The sequence below is a fragment of the Pseudorasbora parva genome, chromosome 23 (genome assembly GCF_024679245.1).
Source record: "Pseudorasbora parva isolate DD20220531a chromosome 23, ASM2467924v1, whole genome shotgun sequence".
NCBI lineage: Eukaryota > Metazoa > Chordata > Actinopteri > Cypriniformes > Gobionidae > Pseudorasbora > Pseudorasbora parva.
This window is the reverse complement of record NC_090194.1, coordinates 10,537,472-10,547,337: the sequence shown is the minus strand read 5'-3', so window position 1 is coordinate 10,547,337 and position 9,866 is coordinate 10,537,472. Positions and strand designations below refer to the sequence as shown.

At 36.4% G+C, this 9,866-nt stretch overlaps 1 protein-coding gene across 8 annotated transcripts in view; it reads left to right on the top strand.

Annotated features, from left to right (window-relative positions):
- LOC137062088 (protocadherin alpha-C2-like) overlaps window positions 1-9,866 on the top strand; it is a 70,482-nt gene that overhangs the window by 29,729 nt on the left and 30,887 nt on the right. The window contains exon 1 of one of the 8 annotated variants that reach the window (XM_067432889.1): window positions 1-624. This exon is cut by the window's left edge and continues 1,892 nt beyond it. The exons of the other annotated variants lie outside the window; for them this stretch is intronic. Within the exon in view, the coding sequence (XP_067288990.1) occupies window positions 1-624 (624 nt within the window). The remainder of the gene's footprint in view (window positions 625-9,866) is intronic. 8 annotated transcript variants of the gene reach the window in all.

Below are 9,866 nucleotides of genomic sequence, written 5' to 3'. Positions count from 1 at the left end.
TTTGTAGCCAAGATCAGAGCTGTTGATGCTGACTCTGGATATAACGCACTTCTGTCTTATCATATGAGTGAACCCAAAGGAACGAATCTCTTCCGCATTGGAAGCAGCACTGGAGAAATAAGGACTAAGAGACGAATGAGTGACAATGACTTAAAAACTCACCCACTTATTATTACAGTGTCTGATAATGGAGAGCCGTCACTCTCAGCGACTATGTCCATGGATGTTGTGGTTGTTGAGAGTCTGGATGACATAAAGACATCATTCAGAGAAGTTCCTGTCAAAGAGGAGAGTTTTTCCGATCTGAATCTGTATCTGCTCATCGCTATTGTCTCAGTGTCAGTCATCTTTTTACTGAGTCTCGTGGGTTTGATAGCAGTTAAATGCTACAGGACAGACGGCAGTTTCAGCAGGTACAGCGCTCCAGTGATCAGCACCCATCCAGACGGAAGCTGGTCCTTCTCCAAATCTACTCAACAGTATGACGTGTGTTTTAGTTCAGACACAATAAAGAGCGACATGGTGGTTTTTCCTTCGCCATTTCCTCCTGCAGAGGCCGAACTGGTCAGCATTCACGGAGAAGATACTTTTACACAAACCCAAACTCTTCCTACCACGGGGAAGGTGAGCATTATTTAAGACCTTAGTTTATAAAGCAGCTGAATTTTCACTTAAATATTCACATATTCACTATAGGCATGCTTTTTCCCTCTTATTTAGTTACTAGAGAAATATAGACGTGAAGCAAAACATCATTCACTTTTCTAGCTAGCCATAGCTATTTTTGGCCTGATACTTATTTAAAGGGATAGTTCACTTTAAAATGAAAATTCTGTCATCCTTTACTCATCCACAAGTTGTTTTAAACCTGTATGAATTTCTTTCTTCAGCTGAACACAAGGGAAGATATTTTAAAGAATTTCAGTAACCAAACAGTTAACTGGAGCCATTGACTTCCATAGTATTTTTTTTTTCCTACTATGGAAGTCAATGGCTCCATTTAACTGTTTGGTTACTGACATTCTTCAAAATATCTTTCTTTGTGTTCAGCTGAAGAAAGAAATTCATACAGGTTTAAAACAACTTGAGGGACAGTAAAGGATGACAGAATTTTCATTTTAAAGTGAACTATCCCTTTAAAATGATGCTGAATATGTGATTCGTGCACAGATGTTGCAACTTGCTGAGCAAAGCCTGTTTACATTCAGTTTACTTAAAATAAAGGCCCCACTTTATATTAGGTGGCCTTAAGTACTATGAACTTACATAAAAATAAGTACAATGTGCTTAGTGTGTTCTAATTGTATTGCAAAGCACTGGTGATATTGAGGTGGGATACGGGTAGAGTTAGGGACAGGTGTGGTGTGTGTGTAAGTTTAAGGGCAGGGATAGGTGTAAGGGAAGTGCCAACTGTGTAATTACAAATGTAACTACAGAAAGTAATTACAGACGTAATTACATGCAGGTATTTTTAAAATGTAAGTACAATGTAAAAACATGAATGTACACAATAAGTGCATTGTATCAAATGATTAATTAAAATGTTAGTACATAGTAGTTAAGGCCACCTAATATAAAGTGGGTCCAAAAAAATGATATCAATGGCCTGATTTAAAAATAGCAATCATCTTGGGTGACTGCGGTTGGCATTCTTTATATCACATCTATACGATTAGAGTTTTCCTGCGCACTGTAAACCCTAATGCTCAAAACAATTCATTGATTTGAGTAGAGCCAAATCAAATTCAAACTGATTAATGTTTATGAGTATTTAGATATTTACTTTTCTTGAGATCTCAAAACGGACACATTTTAAGTAATCTGAATTTGCCTTGTTTTGAGTTTTATGAACTTGTTTCTTTTCATTTAGAGGAACTTAAATTTAACCGAAACTGGACTGGGATTTCTATTTCCCAGCATGCTTTGCCATGACACTCAAAAGGGAGTATATGCCAAAATTAAGTGTTATATTATGTTTGTTTGTTTGTTTTTTGTGTGCAAGATTAATGTAAAGTGGGAGATTTAGAAGAGTTTCTGTTATGTTGAGGTTTTGTGTTTGTCATGGTGACAAGTTGAGCATGAGCTTAGTTTAAGAATAGATATATATTTGAAATCTATTATATTGCTGTCCTTATTCAGCAAATGCAATGTTAATGCTACCAAAGCATTTTTTAACCAATTAGCAATATGGCATTTATTGAATTAGCTAGTTTAAGCCATCAAGTTTACACTACAAAAAATTGAGATTACATTATATTTTTAAGTTAAATGTATGAATTAGCTTATTCAAATCGAGCAATTTAAAATGTATGATTACAAAATAACGTTACTTAAACTTTAACTTTACTTTAACTTGATTGCCTCAATTTTTGTTGAGTTTTGCCAACTTGTTCGGGTTTACAGTGCATGTGTCGATTTTTACCACAGCTCTGTCCTGCTAAGTTTGTATGTAGTGTGTTTTCAGCACCATCAGTGATGGACAGCGCCACCTCACTGATGCACAGGCAAGACAAGAGCTCTCATTTTACACTCAAGATTTAATGATTTGATTATTAATTAATCAAAGAAATCTGTTTTAATTATAACTCTTTAATTACATTAAACTGCGGTTTCAAGCAGGTTGCGACAGCTACTCCCCAGTCTTCAAAGAGAATTTAAATGATGTTTAATAAGCTTCACTAAGCTACTGCTTAGAATACAGAATTGAGTTGGTGTTTTATTTAAGAGTTTTTGTATAACTTTAGTCTTGTTACTGAGTTTTGCATGTTAAAAAGTCACTAAATGCTTTACACGTTCTGCACTTTTTTTTGTGCATGCTGCCAATATATGAATATAAGTGTATGCTAAATGTATAAATGTAAATGTTTATGTTTAATGTGAGTTAGTTGGTTGGTTGGTCTCCTTTGCTCCATGTTCTTTCGTCTCATAGTTAGTCATGCCTCTTGAGTCTCTTTCTTCCAGTCCTTGAGAGAGGACGGGGATCAGGGCCCGTGTAAATTTCTGTGCAATTGGGTCAGTACTGGGTTCTGCATTGCCCGGCTGGTTGAGGGAGATAGATGGATTAGAAGTCTGTCGGTCTCTGGGCTGCTGGAGTGCTGCAGTCCCATCTGCATTATATCGAATTCTCTCATGTCCCCTCTCGCTCAATGCTTTAATGAGAGGGGCATGCTGCAGACTCTATGAGAAAAAGACAGCCGATGTTATGCTGTTTAATGAAACTGATCCTCTCTTCCCTCTATGTGCTTACAGTATGTTTTTTATTTATCATGTTTTAATTTGTTCAAATAATTCATAAGTTTGTTACTTTTGAAATTACATTAGTTTGGTCTGTCTTGGTTCTTGCTCTTGTAGTGTCTCATTCCATTCATCCCTCTTCTAAACTTTGGAATGATTTCTTTAGTGCTACCATGGCATTTTACTTCTACCCGTGAGTTTTCACATGAGACTACGCTACTAAAGTTTCAATTTATTATGACAGACATTATTGGGTCTCATTCACTAAGAATCTGCGTACAAACATTTTCACGAACAAATTATTTTGTTTAAAAGTTTTATAAATGTATGGGGTACACCCCACACACGCGGTAAAGGGCTCACAAATACTTTAGCTAAAATAATATTTTTTTTCAATAATGTCTAAGTTAATACTTGTCCAAAGCAATCACTTTGCAAGTTGTTTTAACTTGTTTCTGTTTATTTTGATAAATAAAAGAATTCATTTGTGTTCAATAAATATGCTGTCATTAAAATGTTAATGTTAAATATATATATATATATATATATATATATATATATATATATATATATATATATATATATATATAATAATAATTTTAAAATGTAAAAATTCTAAAAACATTGAATGAGAGATCCCATAATAATTTAATATAGATTATATTAATCATATCATAATTTAATATAATGTATTACTACATTATATTCAATTATGATATGAATAATATCATACTTTTAAATGATGATGGTTTCATTATAAATATGGTGATTATCTCAAAGGTGAACACCCAACTTAATACATTATACTTACAGTTTGAATCTAACCATATCATGTCAACAAAAGTCAGCCAGCTGTTTATTATTGTGTTAAATACGGTGCCTTTTGCCCCAAATACCATACTTATACACATTCTACCGTTATTGAAAAACTTCTGCTTTAATTAGCTTGAACAAAAATGAAAATCATTGATCTTTGTCTCAAAATATATTCAATAATTTTAACGATTCTTCTTTGCTACTTTAATATACAACTTTTTTAAATGCATCAAATATTAGATCAAATGAGCGCAGAATCAACTTTGCGCTGCTGCCAGTGATTGCATCAAACATAAGACACATTTCCACTTGCATCTTCAAAAGCGAATCAAGTTTCTGTGCCATCTAGTGCTTTAGAGGAAAATAAAAGCACAGGAGCCTTTACCCGTGGAGCCTTTAGCCCTGTTTTACCCTACAGCTGTCTAATGGGAGGTCTGTAATGTCTGCGTAAAAGGTGTTTTTGCATTTGAGCTTGTTTTCAAATTTGCGTATAAATATGAATGTACATAATTATTAGTGAATGAGACGCGTTATCCTAATAAACTTGACATTCGGACTGCAGTTTATTATCATTAATATTTGAGTAGTGGCCAACAGTGATGAAGGGGATAGTTCATGAGGACAATTTATATATATATATATATATATATATGAGGGACGAAAAAAAACACTAAACTTGTTATGGTTAATCTGACAAAATTATTTGGCAAAAAATGCTTAATTTTAAATGTTTTATTGTGCTATTAATTTTAATAATATGTTATTGGCTCTCTCTTGCTTTTGCTTGTGTTCATAATTACTTTGATCGCTCATCTTTTATTTATCCTCAGTCTGTTTTGCGCATCTGATTATTCAGCGAGACTCACAACAGGATCATGTTTCAGTTATGAAATTACTGTTTCAGCCAGCTGTGAATTTGTGGTTTATGGGCAAACTTCAAGTCTTTTTGCAGTGTGTAATGCTATGAGGTTAACGCAAAACAGTGCACAGGTCTATTTTTTATTGTGTATGATATTCATTGCTTGGCAGAATCTTCAGCATTGTGACAGACTGTGAGTCATAGGACAGACTGTGGGTAAATACAGACACTATCATCGCTTCAGTGTTATTTATTGTGAGCTGACTATAAACGGCTCAGCCCGTTGTCTGTGCGCTGCAAGACATAAACTGTGTCTGCTGGCTTGTGTCTCTACCAGATAGAATGACCTGAGCCTTTTGTTAAGGTCACCCTGGGATGTCCGCCCCTCTGGATGGATGCCTTTTTAACCTGAAACGGAGGTGCAGAGCACAACAAACAGATTGCCATGAATGGCAAATGTTCCTTTCTCGGTTTCCACAAACTTCCCAGTTTTCTCCGCAGGTCCCGCAGGTTCTCTAAATTCCCTAAAGCTCAAATTTGATTGGATGTGGATCTACATAATTTCTTGTTTACAAGATGATCAACAGGGACTCTGCAGGAATTAATGCATTCAGCAAAGCATTTTAGAAGCACTTATTGGTTTATGTCATAATTTATTTGCTCGTGCTGGTTTGCGTATCCATTCTGTTCAGTTGCCTCTCTCAGGTTGTTGGGTCTGGCAGTAGAAAGAACAGCGGATGATTCCCTGCAGTGTATCAGTGAGAGGATGGGTGGGTCATCTCTGCAGAGGGCTGCAGGTGGCAGAGTGAGTCAAGCTGAACAGGAGAGAGAGAGAGAGAGAGAGAGAGAGAGAGAGAGGGAGAGAGAGGGAGAGAGGGAGAGAGAGAGACTGTGGATGGCTTGCTAGTGCCCTCTATTGGCTGCAGTGCTGGTGATGGCTTCCAGAGCTGTGTGGGATCCTAAATATAAGGTTTATTTCCAACTTCAGCCAGTAGGTGTCTTACACCATCCTTTTCTATCCTCCTCTGTGCCCAATCATTTCAGATACCCTCTGTTTCTCTCTATTTTTTACTGTCACTTTGTGTTACACACAACATGCCTTCTGCTCCCATCTCTCGTTTCTTTGAGGGCGTGCAACCCTTTTAATTTTTTTCTCTCTCTCTGTCTGTCTTCTCACGTACTCTCTGTGTCATTAAATATTTCAAGAAATAAGATCTAGGAATTTTACAAGTGTCTTTTGCAAAGCAAGCAAACAAACAGTAATACAGAAAACAGGGCACTGCAAAAAAAAGTTCAATAAAATATCTAAACCAATTCCTTAAAATAAGATGCATTTACTTGAGAAACATTGTACATAGATTGTATCTTATTCTGTCTGACTCCACTGACGGATTGTTTCACTTATCTTTGACCTGTTTATAATTAAAATGTAAAGTAATATACATAGACTTGCATTAAAGACACCCTACTACTGTGCGGTCAATATATATTTTAAAGGGCTGGTTCTGTGGTGTTTTTCAGGGCTTGGTTGTGTTTATGGGGCGAAGTATAACATGTCTTCATACTTCTTTTTTTTTTTAAACGCCATATTTTTCTTATGTTTTACCTTTATTACACACCACTGTCTCCACCTTCCTTTGAACGGTTCGTTTGCTTCCTGCTTCTCTGAAGCCCATCCCTCCGAAAAACGCAATGGTCTTAGATTGGTTAGATGGCCAAATGTAGTTTCATGTATTTTTATTGGCTGAAGTGCCAAGCACAGGTTGCCAGAAACGCCACGGCCCTTACCATTACGGGCAGAAGTCACATCTGCAGAGACTAGCAAGGGTTTATGATGTCACCAACCCAGGAAGAAGCTTGTTGTAGTCCAAACCGGCCATTTTTTGTAGGCAATAAACTGCCGTAACTTTAAAACACAATATCTCCGTTTGCATTGAACTGTCAGTGCTGTAACTTTGCAGATACTGTTAATGCTCAAGCAGCAGCATTACACACTAACTAAAGTTAAAAACTGAAATTGGATGCAACCACCCATTTAAAGGGAAAAAAATCAGCAACGTGGCATAAACTGTATCAAATGTGACAGTTAAAGGGACAGTTCACCCAAAAATGAAAATGACCCCCATAATTTACTCACCCTCAAACCATTCTAGTTGTGGGTGTTTATATTTAAAACTATAGATTTATAAATATAGATAAAAATATATATATATTCTATATTTAAAACTTAATTATAAAGTATAATATCTAGCTCAGAGTCCTGCATGGGTCCATTTTTGGAGACCCGCCAGGTTCAGCACCAGATCTGACCCGTGAAAATATCAAAATTAAATCCGCACCCGCCCAGACTCGTTAATATTTGGCCCGTTACCCGATCCGTGCCTGCAATAAACACACGCTAAAACCATTCCAGTTAAAATGCTTTATTTTTTATCTTGCACCTCTCTCAACATCACAAAAGCGTCATGAATGGGCTAATGAAACAGGCTAAAGTGCCTTTAAAGACTCAACAATTTGATATACTCCACTCAATGAAAACTTTAGCATAAGTTCTGCCGGGAAGACTTAATCGTTACGTCACTTCTACAACTTCTATCCAATCACATGGCATATGCCAAAGGACTTATTGTTGCTGGGTTGTTAATAAATGAATAATTGTCACAGTATTTATTCTCCTGAGTCTTTCTGGCAGAACTAACTTTACTTTACTTCATCCATTGCTACTCCTGCAACGCTCGCTCCAACTGGGCTACGAGAGGCATCAACAAAAGCACTGTCGTAGTAGTGGTGATGTAATGGGTCAAATGGCATATCATTGTTGCGTATGTGTAATGGTAATTTGGACATAGAAACTGTAATACAGTATGCTCGGGGAAGAAGGAGGTGGGAACTGGCAAACATGTAAAAGACTTTAACCAAACAAAAGTTGCAAATTGTGACATCATGTCCTGTTTTCGGTTCGGTTATGTCTTTGGTCCGTGTTGTGTTCATACACTGCATTGCTCTTCTTATTTAATTTTTTTTCTTGTTTCCAGTCCAAATATCTAAATATTCTTAAATCAAGATGCATTTACTAGATAAGTAAAATTACATAAGATATTTTTGCTTGTTTTCCGGGGAAAAATATCAAAATGAAGTGAGTTTTTGCTTAAAACGGGCAAATTTATCTGCCAATGGGGTGAGAAACATAATCTTATTTCTGTTTGGGACGGAAACAAGAAACAAGATTTCAATCAGAAACAAGATTATTTTTCACACCCTATTGGCAGATAATTCTGTTTTAAGTAAAAACTCACTTCATTTTGATTTTATTTTCAACAAAAATATACATATATAATGTTTTACTCATTAGTAAATGCATCTTGATTTAAGAATTGTTAGATATTTAGACTAGAAACAAGAAAAAATTACTAAATAAGAAGAGCATTTGTTGCAAACCACACCAGAGTTCGTTTGGAAGTGGGCTGAGACCCATCTTTTCAGGGGTCTCGGTCCGCTTGTTTGGTGCCAGGGTTCGGATGGCAGTGTTCATATTTAAATGAACCGCACTAACAGAACAATCGCAGCAGGGTTTATTTTAATTGAACCAAACATGCCAAGTGTGAACACACCCTATGCTGTCCAATCTGGGAGTTGGTTCATAGCCAACATATCTATACCATTCAGTAGAGCAAGGAAATATTTGACTCTAATTTTACCATTCGCTCCTATAACCTACATCACCAACACCAAATATAGGCCACAACTGGCATAGTAGAGAGAAGGAATGAGGGAAGATATGCATGCAAAGAGAGAGGGAGAGAACATGAACGACAGAGGAAGAGAGATTTTTTTTTAGTGCACACTGCGGTGGATGGTGTGACTCTGGATGCCCTTGCTGAGGGCACTGTTGGTGCAGGCTGTCTGTGCGGTGTCTCTCAGATGGGTGCATCTCTTTTAAAATATGGCACACTTATGTAAGTAGGGTCAGGGGAGGAGGAGTACCGCTTGTAAATGGGTCTCTGCCATGCCAAATGTCAAAGTTCCCATGTCAAAGCTCGACAACAAGGATGAAAGGGAAAAATTGCTCGACATTTATCTTATGTGAAAAACGTTTTCTAAGGAGAGCAATTTACAGTACATCTTAAAGTGACAGTTCACCTAAAAATGAAATTACCTCATGATTTACTCACACTCAAGCCATCCTATGTGTATTCTTCGTTATATTTTTTAAAAAAAATGTATACTATTGTATTCGTCTGAAAGAAGATCAAGAGTCAAATATGGGATAATTTTCATTTTTGGGTGAACTATCCCTTTAATCAGTCAAATCAGTGCGGTCTGATTATCACAAATAGACAGCACAAACTCTACCTAATGTAGAAATGTGTGAGAATTCGACTGTTATACGTCAATATGGATCTTTCTATGGATGTCAATTGGAAGTATTATACTCTTTCCGTTTTCTCTATCATTCACAACTTAACACAGTCAGTTCCCCAAGGCTACAACTCACTTCTGTAAATGTCAAGACAGTCTTGTTATTGCACACTGACAGTGAAAGTACATGCATGCTGGATGAGAGGTCTGGTCGTGCCTTTAAATTTCCTGTAGGTTTGCTGAAGCAGAGACCTAGAGTTAATAGATCTAGTAGAACATGTACCAAGCCAGTCAATTCCATCATTAAAACACTTGATTTTTGATACAAGACTGCTTTCCCTTATCCAAAATGTAACTATGTTGAACACAGTAGTGATATACAGAGAAAGGGGACGCAGGAAAGGAAAGATGGAAGAGGAGGGAGTGAAAGCAACGACTTGTAACTGCTTTTTGGCTTCGCAATAGTTACATATTAACATTCATGCATGTGCAATATTCAAATTTCAGTTTTATAAGCATTTTCATTTACACAGGGGAAAATGCTGTAAATGGTTTGTATGTCTCGATAATCTGTTGGCAATTAAATGTCAATAAACAT